The sequence below is a fragment of the Somniosus microcephalus genome, chromosome 17, assembly GCF_052327205.1.
Source record: "Somniosus microcephalus isolate GS21.2 chromosome 17, FLI_Smic_1.0, whole genome shotgun sequence".
NCBI classification, from domain to species: Eukaryota; Metazoa; Chordata; class Chondrichthyes; order Squaliformes; family Somniosidae; genus Somniosus; species Somniosus microcephalus.
In genome coordinates, this window is record NC_141003.1 from 37,028,453 (window position 1) to 37,051,033 (window position 22,581).

Here is a 22,581-nt window from a genome sequence, read left to right on the forward strand (position 1 = left end):
CACATGGAGTTAGAAACAATCCACTTGTGGAGACAGACTTGGTGCAAGGTATAAAACTGCTGTCACTTACCAGGCATGTAGCTGGTGGTAGACGTAGTGATAATCGGTGTCACTTCTGGTGACGTAATTTCTATAGAGCAGGAAAAACATTTCAACTTGTTACACTGCACGCTGAGGCTCTGAGTCTGTATCAGGTTTAAAAACTTACTTTCCTGCTGCACATAGCCGAGCACAAAAGTTGCGAAAATTAAATCTATTCACTTCTATCTAAATCTATTCAATAAAATTATTTGAGCTGACAGAATACAACTAGTTAATGGCATTTACAGTAAGAACATCTTTTCCACAAGTATAAGAGTGGCTGGAATTGTCAGATAGATTTGATCGTGCTGTTAATGGAGTTCTTCGAAATATGAGTTTCAATGTCCAGTGGAAACTGCTTACAATGGACAGATCCATATTGACCCGAGTTCCCAGATGGTGGCTCTGAAAATCCTCGGGCAGCAATCCTGGCGATTATACCAGGGTCACACCTCCCAGGGCCCTCCACAGCTGACCTGACCAGAGTATGTAGGTCAGTGGGAGGTCCTGTTATTTAAATATTATGGCAGGGACCTTCACCACAACATTCAGACACATGCCCTGCTGCTGTTTCTATTCAGTGGAAATATAAATTAACCTGCTGGCCATGCCGACATCTGCATCGGTCAGATTCTTGATATGTGTGTGGGCAGAATATTGGCTTATAATGCAGAAGAGCCCTATGCTAGCCCGGAACTTGGTGAACACATAACAGCTATTCTAAGTTTGCTGACTTTTCCAAACTGACTTGTGCAATACTTTATCACATTCTAGTTACACAATTTCACCACAATGATGTAAAGTACACCAAGCCAGCACAACATTTGACTCTATGACTGATCTACCATCAAAGTGTTTTATCATGCTAGGTTTACATTCATCATTTGAAAGATCAAGGGGTGATTTTCATCTGCTTCCAAGGGTGGCAGTGGCGGAGGGAAAGTAATTCTAAAAAAGAACCGACTGCCCAGAGGCCGGCTGACTCGATTTTCTACCAGACATTGAAACAAGAACTGGTGAGCCCTGTACTTGGGCCCGGAACGGTGAGGAATAGTGCGATAGAGTTTTGCTGCTGAACCTGTATGAATGGGTGAGTTGGGTCGGCTACATGACTTTCTATCATTCCTTGTTATTGTTTTACAACCTCAGTGTTGGACATTGTGTGACAAATAAATGAAAACGTGTTATTTAATAAGAATATATATTATAATACACCCTTCTCGCTTGGAACTTCCCTTGCCGGGGACACAGAACAGGAATAAGGGCGTGGATGTTAATGCACATTGCAAAATAATACGTCAATTGGTGTCAAATTCCTGATTTGCATCACACTATAATGACCAGAGATACAAACATTTCCAAAGCAAACAATTAGAAAGGAAAATTTAAGATGTAAAAATGAAAGCCGTGTTTTGTTACCTACTCAATGACAGACCACATGGAGTTAGAAACAATTCCCTTGAGGAGACAGACTTGGTGCAAGGTATCACTTACCAGGTATGTAGCTGGTGGTAGACGTAGTGGTAATCGGTGTCACTTCTGGTGATGTAATTTCTATAGAGCAGGAAAAACATTTCAACCTGTTACACTGCACGCTGAGGCTCTGAGTCTGTATCAGGTTTAAAAACTTACTTTCCTGCTGCACATAGCCGAGCACAAAATTACAAAAATTAAATCTATTCACTTCTATCTTAGTCTCTCAATAAAATTATTTTAGCAGAAAGAGAATACAACCATATAATGGCCCGTACATTCAGGACATAATTTCATCAAGTATAAGAGTGGCTGGAATTGTCAGATAGATTTGATCGTGCTATTAATGGAGTTCCTGGAATTTTAGTTTTCAATGTCCAGTGGAAACTGCTTACAATGGACAGATCCATATTGACCCGAGTTCCCAGATCAACAGTGGCTCTGAAAATACTCGAGCAGCAGTCTTGGCGATTATACCAGGGTCACACCTCCCAAGGCCCTCCACAGCTGACCTGACCAGAATATGTAGGTCAGTGGGAGGTCCTGTCATTTAAATATTATGGCAGGGACCTTCACCACAATATTCAGACACATGCCCTGCTGCTGTTTCTATTCAATGGAAAGAGATATGAAATTGCTGGCCATGCCCACCTCTGGCCACTTTCTTGATATGTGTGTGGACAGAATATTGGCTTATAATACAGAAGAGCCCGATGCTAGCCCGGAAGGAGGTGAACACATAACAGCTATTCTAAGTTTGATGGCTTTTCCAAACTGACTTGTGCAATGCTTTATCACATTATGTTTATAAAATTTCACTATTTTGGTGAAAAGAATATCAAGCCAGCACAACCTTTGACTGCATGACTGGTCGAGCACCAGGTTGTTTTATCATACTCGTAGTTCATTCATCATTTGAAAGATTAAGGAGGTGATTTTTAGCTGCCTGTGAGGGGAGATGAAATTGTACAAAAAAATCTACTACCCAGAGGCCGCCCGACTCAATTTTCTAGCGGGCATTGAAACAAAAACTGCCAAACCCTGTACCTAGTCTCAGAACGGTGAGGAATAGTCCGACAGGGTTTTGCAGCTGAACCTGTAGCATGGAGAGAGATGGATCGGCTATATGACTTTCTCTCATTCCTTGATATGGTTTTACATACTCAGTTTAAATATTGTGTGACAAATAATTTTGATAACTGAAAACATGTTATTTAATATATATTTTAATACATCCTTCTCGCTTGGAGGATCGCACAGCGGGGGCACATCATAGGAATAGAAGCGTGGAAGTTAATGCACATCGCAAAATAATCCATCAATTGGCCTCAAATTCCTCATTTGCATCACACTCCGCTAAACATTATGTCAGGAGCACAATTTCCTAAAAGCGCCCCTATAGGTTACAACATAATGACCAGAGATACAAACATTTCCAAAGCAAGCAATTAGAAAGGAAAATTTGAGATGTAAAAATGAAAGCCGTGTTTTGTTGCCTACTCAATGACAGACCACATGGAGTTAGAAACAATCCACTTGTGGAGACAGACTTGGTGCAAGGTATAAAACTGCTGTCACTTACCAGGCATGTAGCTGGTGGTAGACGTAGTGATAATCGGTGTCACTTCTGGTGACGTAATTTCTATAGAGCAGGAAAAACATTTCAACTTGTTACACTGCACGCTGAGGCTCTGAGTCTGTATCAGGTTTAAAAACTTACTTTCCTGCTGCACATAGCCGAGCACAAAAGTTGCGAAAATTAAATCTATTCACTTCTATCTAAATCTATTCAATAAAATTATTTGAGCTGACAGAATACAACTAGTTAATGGCATTTACAGTAAGAACATCTTTTCCACAAGTATAAGAGTGGCTGGAATTGTCAGATAGATTTGATCGTGCTGTTAATGGAGTTCTTCGAAATATGAGTTTCAATGTCCAGTGGAAACTGCTTACAATGGACAGATCCATATTGACCCGAGTTCCCAGATGGTGGCTCTGAAAATCCTCGGGCAGCAATCCTGGCGATTATACCAGGGTCACACCTCCCAGGGCCCTCCACAGCTGACCTGACCAGAGTATGTAGGTCAGTGGGAGGTCCTGTTATTTAAATATTATGGCAGGGACCTTCACCACAACATTCAGACACATGCCCTGCTGCTGTTTCTATTCAGTGGAAATATAAATTAACCTGCTGGCCATGCCGACATCTGCATCGGTCAGATTCTTGATATGTGTGTGGGCAGAATATTGGCTTATAATGCAGAAGAGCCCTATGCTAGCCCGGAACTTGGTGAACACATAACAGCTATTCTAAGTTTGCTGACTTTTCCAAACTGACTTGTGCAATACTTTATCACATTCTAGTTACACAATTTCACCACAATGATGTAAAGTACACCAAGCCAGCACAACATTTGACTCTATGACTGATCTACCATCAAAGTGTTTTATCATGCTAGGTTTACATTCATCATTTGAAAGATCAAGGGGTGATTTTCATCTGCTTCCAAGGGTGGCAGTGGCGGAGGGAAAGTAATTCTAAAAAAGAACCGACTGCCCAGAGGCCGGCTGACTCGATTTTCTACCAGACATTGAAACAAGAACTGGTGAGCCCTGTACTTGGGCCCGGAACGGTGAGGAATAGTGCGATAGAGTTTTGCTGCTGAACCTGTATGATGGGGTGAGTTGGGTCGGCTACATGACTTTCTATCATTCCTTGTTATTGTTTTACAACCTCAGTGTTGGACATTGTGTGACAAATAAATGAAAACGTGTTATTTAATAAGAATATATATTATAATACACCCTTCTCGCTTGGAACTTCCCTTGCCGGGGACACAGAACAGGAATAAGGGCGTGGATGTTAATGCACATTGCAAAATAATACGTCAATTGGTGTCAAATTCCTGATTTGCATCACACTATAATGACCAGAGATACAAACATTTCCAAAGCAAACAATTAGAAAGGAAAATTTGAGATGTAAAAATGAAAGCCGTGTTTTGTTACCTACTCAATGACAGACCACATGGAGTTAGAAACAATTCCCTTGAGGAGACAGACTTGGTGCAAGGTATCACTTACCAGGTATGTAGCTGGTGGTAGACGTAGTGGTAATCGGTGTCACTTCTGGTGATGTAATTTCTATAGAGCAGGAAAAACATTTCAACCTGTTACACTGCACGCTGAGGCTCTGAGTCTGTATCAGGTTTAAAAACTTACTTTCCTGCTGCACATAGCCGAGCACAAAATTACAAAAATTAAATCTATTCACTTCTATCTTAGTCTCTCAATAAAATTATTTTAGCAGAAAGAGAATACAACCATATAATGGCCCGTACATTCAGGACATAATTTCATCAAGTATAAGAGTGGCTGGAATTGTCAGATAGATTTGATCGTGCTATTAATGGAGTTCCTGGAATTTTAGTTTTCAATGTCCAGTGGAAACTGCTTACAATGGACAGATCCATATTGACCCGAGTTCCCAGATCAACAGTGGCTCTGAAAATACTCGAGCAGCAGTCTTGGCGATTATACCAGGGTCACACCTCCCAAGGCCCTCCACAGCTGACCTGACCAGAATATGTAGGTCAGTGGGAGGTCCTGTCATTTAAATATTATGGCAGGGACCTTCACCACAATATTCAGACACATGCCCTGCTGCTGTTTCTATTCAGTGGAAAGAGATATGAAATTGCTGGCCATGCCCACCTCTGGCCACTTTCTTGATATGTGTGTGGACAGAATATTGGCTTATAATACAGAAGAGCCCGATGCTAGCCCGGAAGGAGGTGAACACATAACAGCTATTCTAAGTTTGATGGCTTTTCCAAACTGACTTGTGCAATGCTTTATCACATTATGTTTATAAAATTTCACTATTTTGGTGAAAAGAATATCAAGCCAGCACAACCTTTGACTGCATGACTGGTCGAGCACCAGGTTGTTTTATCATACTCGTAGTTCATTCATCATTTGAAAGATTAAGGAGGTGATTTTTAGCTGCCTGTGAGGGGAGATGAAATTGTACAAAAAAATCTACTACCCAGAGGCCGCCCGACTCAATTTTCTAGCGGGCATTGAAACAAAAACTGCCGAACCCTGTACCTAGTCTCAGAACGGTGAGGAATAGTCCGACAGGGTTTTGCAGCTGAACCTGTAGCATGGAGAGAGATGGATCGGCTATATGACTTTCTCTCATTCCTCGATATGGTTTTACATACTCAGTTTAAATATTGTGTGACAAATCATTTTGATAACTGAAAACATGTTATTTAATAATATATATTTTAATACATCCTTCTTGCTTGGAGGATCGCACAGCGGGGGCACATCATAGGAATAGAAGCGTGGAAGTTAATGCACATCGCAAAATAATCCATCAATTGGCCTCAAATTCCTCATTTGCATCACACTCCGCTAAACATTATGTCAGGAGCACAATTTCCTAAAAGCGCCCCTATAGGTTACAACATAATGACCAGAGATACAAACATTTCCAAAGCAAGCAATTAGAAAGGAAAATTTGAGATGTAAAAATGAAAGCCGTGTTTTGTTACCTACTCAATGACAGACCACATGGAGTTAGAAACAATCCACTTGTGGAGACAGACTTGGTGCAAGGTATAAAACTGCTGTCACTTACCAGGCATGTAGCTGGTGGTAGACGTAGTGATAATCGGTGTCACTTCTGGTGACGTAATTTCTATAGAGCAGGAAAAACATTTCAACTTGTTACACTGCACGCTGAGGCTCTGAGTCTGTATCAGGTTTAAAAACTTACTTTCCTGCTGCACATAGCCGAGCACAAAAGTTGCGAAAATTAAATCTATTCACTTCTATCTAAATCTATTCAATAAAATTATTTGAGCTGACAGAATACAACTAGTTAATGGCATTTACAGTAAGAACATCTTTTCCACAAGTATAAGAGTGGCTGGAATTGTCAGATAGATTTGATCGTGCTGTTAATGGAGTTCTTCGAAATATGAGTTTCAATGTCCAGTGGAAACTGCTTACAATGGACAGATCCATATTGACCCGAGTTCCCAGATGGTGGCTCTGAAAATCCTCGGGCAGCAATCCTGGCGATTATACCAGGGTCACACCTCCCAGGGCCCTCCACAGCTGACCTGACCAGAGTATGTAGGTCAGTGGGAGGTCCTGTTATTTAAATATTATGGCAGGGACCTTCACCACAACATTCAGACACATGCCCTGCTGCTGTTTCTATTCAGTGGAAATATAAATTAACCTGCTGGCCATGCCGACATCTGCATCGGTCAGATTCTTGATATGTGTGTGGGCAGAATATTGGCTTATAATGCAGAAGAGCCCTATGCTAGCCCGGAACTTGGTGAACACATAACAGCTATTCTAAGTTTGCTGACTTTTCCAAACTGACTTGTGCAATACTTTATCACATTCTAGTTACACAATTTCACCACAATGATGTAAAGTACACCAAGCCAGCACAACATTTGACTCTATGACTGATCTACCATCAAAGTGTTTTATCATGCTAGGTTTACATTCATCATTTGAAAGATCAAGGGGTGATTTTCATCTGCTTCCAAGGGTGGCAGTGGCGGAGGGAAAGTAATTCTAAAAAAGAACCGACTGCCCAGAGGCCGGCTGACTCGATTTTCTACCAGACATTGAAACAAGAACTGGTGAGCCCTGTACTTGGGCCCGGAACGGTGAGGAATAGTGCGATAGAGTTTTGCTGCTGAACCTGTATGAATGGGTGAGTTGGGTCGGCTACATGACTTTCTATCATTCCTTGTTATTGTTTTACAACCTCAGTGTTGGACATTGTGTGACAAATAAATGAAAACGTGTTATTTAATAAGAATATATATTATAATACACCCTTCTCGCTTGGAACTTCCCTTGCCGGGGACACAGAACAGGAATAAGGGCGTGGATGTTAATGCACATTGCAAAATAATACGTCAATTGGTGTCAAATTCCTGATTTGCATCACACTATAATGACCAGAGATACAAACATTTCCAAAGCAAACAATTAGAAAGGAAAATTTGAGATGTAAAAATGAAAGCCGTGTTTTGTTACCTACTCAATGACAGACCACATGGAGTTAGAAACAATTCCCTTGAGGAGACAGACTTGGTGCAAGGTATCACTTACCAGGTATGTAGCTGGTGGTAGACGTAGTGGTAATCGGTGTCACTTCTGGTGATGTAATTTCTATAGAGCAGGAAAAACATTTCAACCTGTTACACTGCACGCTGAGGCTCTGAGTCTGTATCAGGTTTAAAAACTTACTTTCCTGCTGCACATAGCCGAGCACAAAATTACAAAAATTAAATCTATTCACTTCTATCTTAGTCTCTCAATAAAATTATTTTAGCAGAAAGAGAATACAACCATATAATGGCCCGTACATTCAGGACATAATTTCATCAAGTATAAGAGTGGCTGGAATTGTCAGATAGATTTGATCGTGCTATTAATGGAGTTCCTGGAATTTTAGTTTTCAATGTCCAGTGGAAACTGCTTACAATGGACAGATCCATATTGACCCGAGTTCCCAGATCAACAGTGGCTCTGAAAATACTCGAGCAGCAGTCTTGGCGATTATACCAGGGTCACACCTCCCAAGGCCCTCCACAGCTGACCTGACCAGAATATGTAGGTCAGTGGGAGGTCCTGTCATTTAAATATTATGGCAGGGACCTTCACCACAATATTCAGACACATGCCCTGCTGCTGTTTCTATTCAATGGAAAGAGATATGAAATTGCTGGCCATGCCCACCTCTGGCCACTTTCTTGATATGTGTGTGGACAGAATATTGGCTTATAATACAGAAGAGCCCGATGCTAGCCCGGAAGGAGGTGAACACATAACAGCTATTCTAAGTTTGATGGCTTTTCCAAACTGACTTGTGCAATGCTTTATCACATTATGTTTATAAAATTTCACTATTTTGGTGAAAAGAATATCAAGCCAGCACAACCTTTGACTGCATGACTGGTCGAGCACCAGGTTGTTTTATCATACTCGTAGTTCATTCATCATTTGAAAGATTAAGGAGGTGATTTTTAGCTGCCTGTGAGGGGAGATGAAATTGTACAAAAAAATCTACTACCCAGAGGCCGCCCGACTCAATTTTCTAGCGGGCATTGAAACAAAAACTGCCAAACCCTGTACCTAGTCTCAGAACGGTGAGGAATAGTCCGACAGGGTTTTGCAGCTGAACCTGTAGCATGGAGAGAGATGGATCGGCTATATGACTTTCTCTCATTCCTTGATATGGTTTTACATACTCAGTTTAAATATTGTGTGACAAATAATTTTGATAACTGAAAACATGTTATTTAATATATATTTTAATACATCCTTCTCGCTTGGAGGATCGCACAGCGGGGGCACATCATAGGAATAGAAGCGTGGAAGTTAATGCACATCGCAAAATAATCCATCAATTGGCCTCAAATTCCTCATTTGCATCACACTCCGCTAAACATTATGTCAGGAGCACAATTTCCTAAAAGCGCCCCTATAGGTTACAACATAATGACCAGAGATACAAACATTTCCAAAGCAAGCAATTAGAAAGGAAAATTTGAGATGTAAAAATGAAAGCCGTGTTTTGTTGCCTACTCAATGACAGACCACATGGAGTTAGAAACAATCCACTTGTGGAGACAGACTTGGTGCAAGGTATAAAACTGCTGTCACTTACCAGGCATGTAGCTGGTGGTAGACGTAGTGATAATCGGTGTCACTTCTGGTGACGTAATTTCTATAGAGCAGGAAAAACATTTCAACTTGTTACACTGCACGCTGAGGCTCTGAGTCTGTATCAGGTTTAAAAACTTACTTTCCTGCTGCACATAGCCGAGCACAAAAGTTGCGAAAATTAAATCTATTCACTTCTATCTAAATCTATTCAATAAAATTATTTGAGCTGACAGAATACAACTAGTTAATGGCATTTACAGTAAGAACATCTTTTCCACAAGTATAAGAGTGGCTGGAATTGTCAGATAGATTTGATCGTGCTGTTAATGGAGTTCTTCGAAATATGAGTTTCAATGTCCAGTGGAAACTGCTTACAATGGACAGATCCATATTGACCCGAGTTCCCAGATGGTGGCTCTGAAAATCCTCGGGCAGCAATCCTGGCGATTATACCAGGGTCACACCTCCCAGGGCCCTCCACAGCTGACCTGACCAGAGTATGTAGGTCAGTGGGAGGTCCTGTTATTTAAATATTATGGCAGGGACCTTCACCACAACATTCAGACACATGCCCTGCTGCTGTTTCTATTCAGTGGAAATATAAATTAACCTGCTGGCCATGCCGACATCTGCATCGGTCAGATTCTTGATATGTGTGTGGGCAGAATATTGGCTTATAATGCAGAAGAGCCCTATGCTAGCCCGGAACTTGGTGAACACATAACAGCTATTCTAAGTTTGCTGACTTTTCCAAACTGACTTGTGCAATACTTTATCACATTCTAGTTACACAATTTCACCACAATGATGTAAAGTACACCAAGCCAGCACAACATTTGACTCTATGACTGATCTACCATCAAAGTGTTTTATCATGCTAGGTTTACATTCATCATTTGAAAGATCAAGGGGTGATTTTCATCTGCTTCCAAGGGTGGCAGTGGCGGAGGGAAAGTAATTCTAAAAAAGAACCGACTGCCCAGAGGCCGGCTGACTCGATTTTCTACCAGACATTGAAACAAGAACTGGTGAGCCCTGTACTTGGGCCCGGAACGGTGAGGAATAGTGCGATAGAGTTTTGCTGCTGAACCTGTATGATGGGGTGAGTTGGGTCGGCTACATGACTTTCTATCATTCCTTGTTATTGTTTTACAACCTCAGTGTTGGACATTGTGTGACAAATAAATGAAAACGTGTTATTTAATAAGAATATATATTATAATACACCCTTCTCGCTTGGAACTTCCCTTGCCGGGGACACAGAACAGGAATAAGGGCGTGGATGTTAATGCACATTGCAAAATAATACGTCAATTGGTGTCAAATTCCTGATTTGCATCACACTATAATGACCAGAGATACAAACATTTCCAAAGCAAACAATTAGAAAGGAAAATTTGAGATGTAAAAATGAAAGCCGTGTTTTGTTACCTACTCAATGACAGACCACATGGAGTTAGAAACAATTCCCTTGAGGAGACAGACTTGGTGCAAGGTATCACTTACCAGGTATGTAGCTGGTGGTAGACGTAGTGGTAATCGGTGTCACTTCTGGTGATGTAATTTCTATAGAGCAGGAAAAACATTTCAACCTGTTACACTGCACGCTGAGGCTCTGAGTCTGTATCAGGTTTAAAAACTTACTTTCCTGCTGCACATAGCCGAGCACAAAATTACAAAAATTAAATCTATTCACTTCTATCTTAGTCTCTCAATAAAATTATTTTAGCAGAAAGAGAATACAACCATATAATGGCCCGTACATTCAGGACATAATTTCATCAAGTATAAGAGTGGCTGGAATTGTCAGATAGATTTGATCGTGCTATTAATGGAGTTCCTGGAATTTTAGTTTTCAATGTCCAGTGGAAACTGCTTACAATGGACAGATCCATATTGACCCGAGTTCCCAGATCAACAGTGGCTCTGAAAATACTCGAGCAGCAGTCTTGGCGATTATACCAGGGTCACACCTCCCAAGGCCCTCCACAGCTGACCTGACCAGAATATGTAGGTCAGTGGGAGGTCCTGTCATTTAAATATTATGGCAGGGACCTTCACCACAATATTCAGACACATGCCCTGCTGCTGTTTCTATTCAGTGGAAAGAGATATGAAATTGCTGGCCATGCCCACCTCTGGCCACTTTCTTGATATGTGTGTGGACAGAATATTGGCTTATAATACAGAAGAGCCCGATGCTAGCCCGGAAGGAGGTGAACACATAACAGCTATTCTAAGTTTGATGGCTTTTCCAAACTGACTTGTGCAATGCTTTATCACATTATGTTTATAAAATTTCACTATTTTGGTGAAAAGAATATCAAGCCAGCACAACCTTTGACTGCATGACTGGTCGAGCACCAGGTTGTTTTATCATACTCGTAGTTCATTCATCATTTGAAAGATTAAGGAGGTGATTTTTAGCTGCCTGTGAGGGGAGATGAAATTGTACAAAAAAATCTACTACCCAGAGGCCGCCCGACTCAATTTTCTAGCGGGCATTGAAACAAAAACTGCCGAACCCTGTACCTAGTCTCAGAACGGTGAGGAATAGTCCGACAGGGTTTTGCAGCTGAACCTGTAGCATGGAGAGAGATGGATCGGCTATATGACTTTCTCTCATTCCTTGATATGGTTTTACATACTCAGTTTAAATATTGTGTGACAAATCATTTTGATAACTGAAAACATGTTATTTAATAATATATATTTTAATACATCCTTCTCGCTTGGAGGATCGCACAGCGGGGGCACATCATAGGAATAGAAGCGTGGAAGTTAATGCACATCGCAAAATAATCCATCAATTGGCCTCAAATTCCTCATTTGCATCACACTCCGCTAAACATTATGTCAGGAGCACAATTTCCTAAAAGCGCCCCTATAGGTTACAACATAATGACCAGAGATACAAACATTTCCAAAGCAAGCAATTAGAAAGGAAAATTTGAGATGTAAAAATGAAAGCTGTGTTTTGTTACCTACTCAATGACAGACCACATGGAGTTAGAAACAATCCACTTGTGGAGACAGACTTGGTGCAAGGTATAAAACTGCTGTCACTTACCAGGCATGTAGCTGGTGGTAGACGTAGTGATAATCGGTGTCACTTCTGGTGACGTAATTTCTATAGAGCAGGAAAAACATTTCAACTTGTTACACTGCACGCTGAGGCTCTGAGTCTGTATCAGGTTTAAAAACTTACTTTCCTGCTGCACATAGCCGAGCACAAAAGTTGCGAAAATTAAATCTATTCACTTCTATCTAAATCTATTCAATAAAATTATTTGAGCTGACAGAATACAACTAGTTAATGGCATTTACAGTAAGAACATCTTTTCCACAAGTATAAGAGTGGCTGGAATTGTCAGATAGATTTGATCGTGCTGTTAATGGAGTTCTTCGAAATATGAGTTTCAATGTCCAGTGGAAACTGCTTACAATGGACAGATCCATATTGACCCGAGTTCCCAGATGGTGGCTCTGAAAATCCTCGGGCAGCAATCCTGGCGATTATACCAGGGTCACACCTCCCAGGGCCCTCCACAGCTGACCTGACCAGAGTATGTAGGTCAGTGGGAGGTCCTGTTATTTAAATATTATGGCAGGGACCTTCACCACAACATTCAGACACATGCCCTGCTGCTGTTTCTATTCAGTGGAAATATAAATTAACCTGCTGGCCATGCCGACATCTGCATCGGTCAGATTCTTGATATGTGTGTGGGCAGAATATTGGCTTATAATGCAGAAGAGCCCTATGCTAGCCCGGAACTTGGTGAACACATAACAGCTATTCTAAGTTTGCTGACTTTTCCAAACTGACTTGTGCAATACTTTATCACATTCTAGTTACACAATTTCACCACAATGATGTAAAGTACACCAAGCCAGCACAACATTTGACTCTATGACTGATCTACCATCAAAGTGTTTTATCATGCTAGGTTTACATTCATCATTTGAAAGATCAAGGGGTGATTTTCATCTGCTTCCAAGGGTGGCAGTGGCGGAGGGAAAGTAATTCTAAAAAAGAACCGACTGCCCAGAGGCCGGCTGACTCGATTTTCTACCAGACATTGAAACAAGAACTGGTGAGCCCTGTACTTGGGCCCGGAACGGTGAGGAATAGTGCGATAGAGTTTTGCTGCTGAACCTGTATGAATGGGTGAGTTGGGTCGGCTACATGACTTTCTATCATTCCTTGTTATTGTTTTACAACCTCAGTGTTGGACATTGTGTGACAAATAAATGAAAACGTGTTATTTAATAAGAATATATATTATAATACACCCTTCTCGCTTGGAACTTCCCTTGCCGGGGACACAGAACAGGAATAAGGGCGTGGATGTTAATGCACATTGCAAAATAATACGTCAATTGGTGTCAAATTCCTGATTTGCATCACACTATAATGACCAGAGATACAAACATTTCCAAAGCAAACAATTAGAAAGGAAAATTTGAGATGTAAAAATGAAAGCCGTGTTTTGTTACCTACTCAATGACAGACCACATGGAGTTAGAAACAATTCCCTTGAGGAGACAGACTTGGTGCAAGGTATCACTTACCAGGTATGTAGCTGGTGGTAGACGTAGTGGTAATCGGTGTCACTTCTGGTGATGTAATTTCTATAGAGCAGGAAAAACATTTCAACCTGTTACACTGCACGCTGAGGCTCTGAGTCTGTATCAGGTTTAAAAACTTACTTTCCTGCTGCACATAGCCGAGCACAAAATTACAAAAATTAAATCTATTCACTTCTATCTTAGTCTCTCAATAAAATTATTTTAGCAGAAAGAGAATACAACCATATAATGGCCCGTACATTCAGGACATAATTTCATCAAGTATAAGAGTGGCTGGAATTGTCAGATAGATTTGATCGTGCTATTAATGGAGTTCCTGGAATTTTAGTTTTCAATGTCCAGTGGAAACTGCTTACAATGGACAGATCCATATTGACCCGAGTTCCCAGATCAACAGTGGCTCTGAAAATACTCGAGCAGCAGTCTTGGCGATTATACCAGGGTCACACCTCCCAAGGCCCTCCACAGCTGACCTGACCAGAATATGTAGGTCAGTGGGAGGTCCTGTCATTTAAATATTATGGCAGGGACCTTCACCACAATATTCAGACACATGCCCTGCTGCTGTTTCTATTCAATGGAAAGAGATATGAAATTGCTGGCCATGCCCACCTCTGGCCACTTTCTTGATATGTGTGTGGACAGAATATTGGCTTATAATACAGAAGAGCCCGATGCTAGCCCGGAAGGAGGTGAACACATAACAGCTATTCTAAGTTTGATGGCTTTTCCAAACTGACTTGTGCAATGCTTTATCACATTATGTTTATAAAATTTCACTATTTTGGTGAAAAGAATATCAAGCCAGCACAACCTTTGACTGCATGACTGGTCGAGCACCAGGTTGTTTTATCATACTCGTAGTTCATTCATCATTTGAAAGATTAAGGAGGTGATTTTTAGCTGCCTGTGAGGGGAGATGAAATTGTACAAAAAAATCTACTACCCAGAGGCCGCCCGACTCAATTTTCTAGCGGGCATTGAAACAAAAACTGCCAAACCCTGTACCTAGTCTCAGAACGGTGAGGAATAGTCCGACAGGGATTTGCAGCTGAACCTGTAGCATGGAGAGAGATGGATCGGCTATATGACTTTCTCTCATTCCTTGATATGGTTTTACATACTCAGTTTAAATATTGTGTGACAAATAATTTTGATAACTGAAAACATGTTATTTAATATATATTTTAATACATCCTTCTCGCTTGGAGGATCGCACAGCGGGGGCACATCATAGGAATAGAAGCGTGGAAGTTAATGCACATCGCAAAATAATCCATCAATTGGCCTCAAATTCCTCATTTGCATCACACTCCGCTAAACATTATGTCAGGAGCACAATTTCCTAAAAGCGCCCCTATAGGTTACAACATAATGACCAGAGATACAAACATTTCCAAAGCAAGCAATTAGAAAGGAAAATTTGAGATGTAAAAATGAAAGCCGTGTTTTGTTGCCTACTCAATGACAGACCACATGGAGTTAGAAACAATCCACTTGTGGAGACAGACTTGGTGCAAGGTATAAAACTGCTGTCACTTACCAGGCATGTAGCTGGTGGTAGACGTAGTGATAATCGGTGTCACTTCTGGTGACGTAATTTCTATAGAGCAGGAAAAACATTTCAACTTGTTACACTGCACGCTGAGGCTCTGAGTCTGTATCAGGTTTAAAAACTTACTTTCCTGCTGCACATAGCCGAGCACAAAAGTTGCGAAAATTAAATCTATTCACTTCTATCTAAATCTATTCAATAAAATTATTTGAGCTGACAGAATACAACTAGTTAATGGCATTTACAGTAAGAACATCTTTTCCACAAGTATAAGAGTGGCTGGAATTGTCAGATAGATTTGATCGTGCTGTTAATGGAGTTCTTCGAAATATGAGTTTCAATGTCCAGTGGAAACTGCTTACAATGGACAGATCCATATTGACCCGAGTTCCCAGATGGTGGCTCTGAAAATCCTCGGGCAGCAATCCTGGCGATTATACCAGGGTCACACCTCCCAGGGCCCTCCACAGCTGACCTGACCAGAGTATGTAGGTCAGTGGGAGGTCCTGTTATTTAAATATTATGGCAGGGACCTTCACCACAACATTCAGACACATGCCCTGCTGCTGTTTCTATTCAGTGGAAATATAAATTAACCTGCTGGCCATGCCGACATCTGCATCGGTCAGATTCTTGATATGTGTGTGGGCAGAATATTGGCTTATAATGCAGAAGAGCCCTATGCTAGCCCGGAACTTGGTGAACACATAACAGCTATTCTAAGTTTGCTGACTTTTCCAAACTGACTTGTGCAATACTTTATCACATTCTAGTTACACAATTTCACCACAATGATGTAAAGTACACCAAGCCAGCACAACATTTGACTCTATGACTGATCTACCATCAAAGTGTTTTATCATGCTAGGTTTACATTCATCATTTGAAAGATCAAGGGGTGATTTTCATCTGCTTCCAAGGGTGGCAGTGGCGGAGGGAAAGTAATTCTAAAAAAGAACCGACTGCCCAGAGGCCGGCTGACTCGATTTTCTACCAGACATTGAAACAAGAACTGGTGAGCCCTGTACTTGGGCCCGGAACGGTGAGGAATAGTGCGATAGAGTTTTGCTGCTGAACCTGTATGATGGGGTGAGTTGGGTCGGCTACATGACTTTCTATCATTCCTTGTTATTGTTTTACAACCTCAGTGTTGGACATTGTGTGACAAATAAATGAAAACGTGTTATTTAATAAGAATATATATTATAATACACCCTTCTCGCTTGGAACTTCCCTTGCCGGGGACACAGAACAGGAATAAGGGCGTGGATGTTAATGCACATTGCAAAATAATACGTCAATTGGTGTCAAATTCCTGATTTGCATCACACTATAATGACCAGAGATACAAACATTTCCAAAGCAAACAATTAGAAAGGAAAATTTGAGATGTAAAAATGAAAGCCGTGTTTTGTTACCTACTCAATGACAGACCACATGGAGTTAGAAACAATTCCCTTGAGGAGACAGACTTGGTGCAAGGTATCACTTACCAGGTATGTAGCTGGTGGTAGACGTAGTGGTAATCGGTGTCACTTCTGGTGATGTAATTTCTATAGAGCAGGAAAAACATTTCAACCTGTTACACTGCACGCTGAGGCTCTGAGTCTGTATCAGGTTTAAAAACTTACTTTCCTGCTGCACATAGCCGAGCACAAAATTACAAAAATTAAATCTATTCACTTCTATCTTAGTCTCTCAATAAAATTATTTTAGCAGAAAGAGAATACAACCATATAATGGCCCGTACATTCAGGACATAATTTCATCAAGTATAAGAGTGGCTGGAATTGTCAGATAGATTTGATCGTGCTATTAATGGAGTTCCTGGAATTTTAGTTTTCAATGTCCAGTGGAAACTGCTTACAATGGACAGATCCATATTGACCCGAGTTCCCAGATCAACAGTGGCTCTGAAAATACTCGAGCAGCAGTCTTGGCGATTATACCAGGGTCACACCTCCCAAGGCCCTCCACAGCTGACCTGACCAGAATATGTAGGTCAGTGGGAGGTCCTGTCATTTAAATATTATGGCAGGGACCTTCACCACAATATTCAGACACATGCCCTGCTGCTGTTTCTATTCAGTGGAAAGAGATACGAAATTGCTGGCCATGCCCACCTCTGGCCACTTTCTTGATATGTGTGTGGACAGAATATTGGCTTATAATACAGAAGAGCCCGATGCTAGCCCGGAAGGAGGTGAACACATAACAGCTATTCTAAGTTTGATGGCTTTTCCAAACTGACTTGTGCAATGCTTTATCACATTATGTTTATAAAATTTCACTATTTTGGTGAAAAGAATATCAAGCCAGCACAACCTTTGACTGCATGACTGGTCGAGCACCAGGTTGTTTTATCATACTCGTAGTTCATTCATCATTTGAAAGATTAAGGAGGTGATTTTTAGCTGCCTGTGAGGGGAGATGAAATTGTACAAAAAAATCTACTACCCAGAGGCCGCCCGACTCAATTTTCTAGCGGGCATTGAAACAAAAACTGCCGAACCCTGTACCTAGTCTCAGAACGGTGAGGAATAGTCCGACAGGGTTTTGCAGCTGAACCTGTAGCATGGAGAGAGATGGATCGGCTATATGACTTTCTCTCATTCCTTGATATGGTTTTACATACTCAGTTTAAATATTGTGTGACAAATCATTTTGATAACTGAAAACATGTTATTTAATAATATATATTTTAATACATCCTTCTCGCTTGGAGGATCGCACAGCGGGGGCACATCATAGGAATAGAAGCGTGGAAGTTAATGCACATCGCAAAATAATCCATCAATTGGCCTCAAATTCCTCATTTGCATCACACTCCGCTAAACATTATGTCAGGAGCACAATTTCCTAAAAGCGCCCCTATAGGTTACAACATAATGACCAGAGATACAAACATTTCCAAAGCAAGCAATTAGAAAGGAAAATTTGAGATGTAAAAATGAAAGCCGTGTTTTGTTACCTACTCAATGACAGACCACATGGAGTTAGAAACAATCCACTTGTGGAGACAGACTTGGTGCAAGGTATAAAACTGCTGTCACTTACCAGGCATGTAGCTGGTGGTAGACGTAGTGATAATCGGTGTCACTTCTGGTGACGTAATTTCTATAGAGCAGGAAAAACATTTCAACTTGTTACACTGCACGCTGAGGCTCTGAGTCTGTATCAGGTTTAAAAACTTACTTTCCTGCTGCACATAGCCGAGCACAAAAGTTGCGAAAATTAAATCTATTCACTTCTATCTAAATCTATTCAATAAAATTATTTGAGCTGACAGAATACAACTAGTTAATGGCATTTACAGTAAGAACATCTTTTCCACAAGTATAAGAGTGGCTGGAATTGTCAGATAGATTTGATCGTGCTGTTAATGGAGTTCTTCGAAATATGAGTTTCAATGTCCAGTGGAAACTGCTTACAATGGACAGATCCATATTGACCCGAGTTCCCAGATGGTGGCTCTGAAAATCCTCGGGCAGCAATCCTGGCGATTATACCAGGGTCACACCTCCCAGGGCCCTCCACAGCTGACCTGACCAGAGTATGTAGGTCAGTGGGAGGTCCTGTTATTTAAATATTATGGCAGGGACCTTCACCACAACATTCAGACACATGCCCTGCTGCTGTTTCTATTCAGTGGAAATATAAATTAACCTGCTGGCCATGCCGACATCTGCATCGGTCAGATTCTTGATATGTGTGTGGGCAGAATATTGGCTTATAATGCAGAAGAGCCCTATGCTAGCCCGGAACTTGGTGAACACATAACAGCTATTCTAAGTTTGCTGACTTTTCCAAACTGACTTGTGCAATACTTTATCACATTCTAGTTACACAATTTCACCACAATGATGTAAAGTACACCAAGCCAGCACAACATTTGACTCTATGACTGATCTACCATCAAAGTGTTTTATCATGCTAGGTTTACATTCATCATTTGAAAGATCAAGGGGTGATTTTCATCTGCTTCCAAGGGTGGCAGTGGCGGAGGGAAAGTAATTCTAAAAAAGAACCGACTGCCCAGAGGCCGGCTGACTCGATTTTCTACCAGACATTGAAACAAGAACTGGTGAGCCCTGTACTTGGGCCCGGAACGGTGAGGAATAGTGCGATAGAGTTTTGCTGCTGAACCTGTATGATGGGGTGAGTTGGGTCGGCTACATGACTTTCTATCATTCCTTGTTATTGTTTTACAACCTCAGTGTTGGACATTGTGTGACAAATAAATGAAAACGTGTTATTTAATAAGAATATATATTATAATACACCCTTCTCGCTTGGAACTTCCCTTGCCGGGGACACAGAACAGGAATAAGGGCGTGGATGTTAATGCACATTGCAAAATAATACGTCAATTGGTGTCAAATTCCTGATTTGCATCACACTATAATGACCAGAGATACAAACATTTCCAAAGCAAACAATTAGAAAGGAAAATTTGAGATGTAAAAATGAAAGCCGTGTTTTGTTACCTACTCAATGACAGACCACATGGAGTTAGAAACAATTCCCTTGAGGAGACAGACTTGGTGCAAGGTATCACTTACCAGGTATGTAGCTGGTGGTAGACGTAGTGGTAATCGGTGTCACTTCTGGTGATGTAATTTCTATAGAGCAGGAAAAACATTTCAACCTGTTACACTGCACGCTGAGGCTCTGAGTCTGTATCAGGTTTAAAAACTTACTTTCCTGCTGCACATAGCCGAGCACAAAATTACAAAAATTAAATCTATTCACTTCTATCTTAGTCTCTCAATAAAATTATTTTAGCAGAAAGAGAATACAACCATATAATGGCCCGTACATTCAGGACATAATTTCATCAAGTATAAGAGTGGCTGGAATTGTCAGATAGATTTGATCGTGCTATTAATGGAGTTCCTGGAATTTTAGTTTTCAATGTCCAGTGGAAACTGCTTACAATGGACAGATCCATATTGACCCGAGTTCCCAGATCAACAGTGGCTCTGAAAATACTCGAGCAGCAGTCTTGGCGATTATACCAGGGTCACACCTCCCAAGGCCCTCCACAGCTGACCTGACCAGAATATGTAGGTCAGTGGGAGGTCCTGTCATTTAAATATTATGGCAGGGACCTTCACCACAATATTCAGACACATGCCCTGCTGCTGTTTCTATTCAATGGAAAGAGATATGAAATTGCTGGCCATGCCCACCTCTGGCCACTTTCTTGATATGTGTGTGGACAGAATATTGGCTTATAATACAGAAGAGCCCGATGCTAGCCCGGAAGGAGGTGAACACATAACAGCTATTCTAAGTTTGATGGCTTTTCCAAACTGACTTGTGCAATGCTTTATCACATTATGTTTATAAAATTTCACTATTTTGGTGAAAAGAATATCAAGCCAGCACAACCTTTGACTGCATGACTGGTCGAGCACCAGGTTGTTTTATCATACTCGTAGTTCATTCATCATTTGAAAGATTAAGGAGGTGATTTTTAGCTGCCTGTGAGGGGAGATGAAATTGTACAAAAAAATCTACTACCCAGAGGCCGCCCGACTCAATTTTCTAGCGGGCATTGAAACAAAAACTGCCAAACCCTGTACCTAGTCTCAGAACGGTGAGGAATAGTCCGACAGGGTTTTGCAGCTGAACCTGTAGCATGGAGAGAGATGGATCGGCTATATGACTTTCTCTCATTCCTTGATATGGTTTTACATACTCAGTTTAAATATTGTGTGACAAATAATTTTGATAACTGAAAACATGTTATTTAATATATATTTTAATACATCCTTCTCGCTTGGAGGATCGCACAGCGGGGGCACATCATAGGAATAGAAGCGTGGAAGTTAATGCACATCGCAAAATAATCCATCAATTGGCCTCAAATTCCTCATTTGCATCACACTCCGCTAAACATTATGTCAGGAGCACAATTTCCTAAAAGCGCCCCTATAGGTTACAACATAATGACCAGAGATACAAACATTTCCAAAGCAAGCAATTAGAAAGGAAAATTTGAGATGTAAAAATGAAAGCCGTGTTTTGTTGCCTACTCAATGACAGACCACATGGAGTTAGAAACAATCCACTTGTGGAGACAGACTTGGTGCAAGGTATAAAACTGCTGTCACTTACCAGGCATGTAGCTGGTGGTAGACGTAGTGATAATCGGTGTCACTTCTGGTGACGTAATTTCTATAGAGCAGGAAAAACATTTCAACTTGTTACACTGCACGCTGAGGCTCTGAGTCTGTATCAGGTTTAAAAACTTACTTTCCTGCTGCACATAGCCGAGCACAAAAGTTGCGAAAATTAAATCTATTCACTTCTATCTAAATCTATTCAATAAAATTATTTGAGCTGACAGAATACAACTAGTTAATGGCATTTACAGTAAGAACATCTTTTCCACAAGTATAAGAGTGGCTGGAATTGTCAGATAGATTTGATCGTGCTGTTAATGGAGTTCTTCGAAATATGAGTTTCAATGTCCAGTGGAAACTGCTTACAATGGACAGATCCATATTGACCCGAGTTCCCAGATGGTGGCTCTGAAAATCCTCGGGCAGCAATCCTGGCGATTATACCAGGGTCACACCTCCCAGGGCCCTCCACAGCTGACCTGACCAGAGTATGTAGGTCAGTGGGAGGTCCTGTTATTTAAATATTATGGCAGGGACCTTCACCACAACATTCAGACACATGCCCTGCTGCTGTTTCTATTCAGTGGAAATATAAATTAACCTGCTGGCCATGCCGACATCTGCATCGGTCAGATTCTTGATATGTGTGTGGGCAGAATATTGGCTTATAATGCAGAAGAGCCCTATGCTAGCCCGGAACTTGGTGAACACATAACAGCTATTCTAAGTTTGCTGACTTTTCCAAACTGACTTGTGCAATACTTTATCACATTCTAGTTACACAATTTCACCACAATGATGTAAAGTACACCAAGCCAGCACAACATTTGACTCTATGACTGATCTACCATCAAAGTGTTTTATCATGCTAGGTTTACATTCATCATTTGAAAGATCAAGGGGTGATTTTCATCTGCTTCCAAGGGTGGCAGTGGCGGAGGGAAAGTAATTCTAAAAAAGAACCGACTGCCCAGAGGCCGGCTGACTCGATTTTCTACCAGACATTGAAACAAGAACTGGTGAGCCCTGTAC

General features: G+C 41.1%; 1 protein-coding gene across 1 annotated transcript in view; it reads right to left on the minus strand.

The window, feature by feature from the left end:
* Positions 1–22,581, minus strand: part of LOC147105645 (uncharacterized) — a 211,557-nt gene that overhangs the window by 100,751 nt on the left and 88,225 nt on the right. The window contains exons 42-56 of the mRNA XM_086010936.1: positions 21,542–21,601; positions 19,981–20,040; positions 18,476–18,535; positions 16,912–16,971; positions 15,407–15,466; positions 13,846–13,905; positions 12,341–12,400; positions 10,777–10,836; positions 9,272–9,331; positions 7,711–7,770; positions 6,206–6,265; positions 4,642–4,701; positions 3,137–3,196; positions 1,576–1,635; positions 71–130 (exon numbers count right to left, since the gene is read on the minus strand). Of these exons, the coding sequence (XP_085867062.1) occupies positions 71–130; positions 1,576–1,635; positions 3,137–3,196; positions 4,642–4,701; positions 6,206–6,265; positions 7,711–7,770; positions 9,272–9,331; positions 10,777–10,836; positions 12,341–12,400; positions 13,846–13,905; positions 15,407–15,466; positions 16,912–16,971; positions 18,476–18,535; positions 19,981–20,040; positions 21,542–21,601 (900 nt within the window). The remainder of the gene's footprint in view (positions 1–70; positions 131–1,575; positions 1,636–3,136; positions 3,197–4,641; positions 4,702–6,205; positions 6,266–7,710; positions 7,771–9,271; positions 9,332–10,776; positions 10,837–12,340; positions 12,401–13,845; positions 13,906–15,406; positions 15,467–16,911; positions 16,972–18,475; positions 18,536–19,980; positions 20,041–21,541; positions 21,602–22,581) is intronic.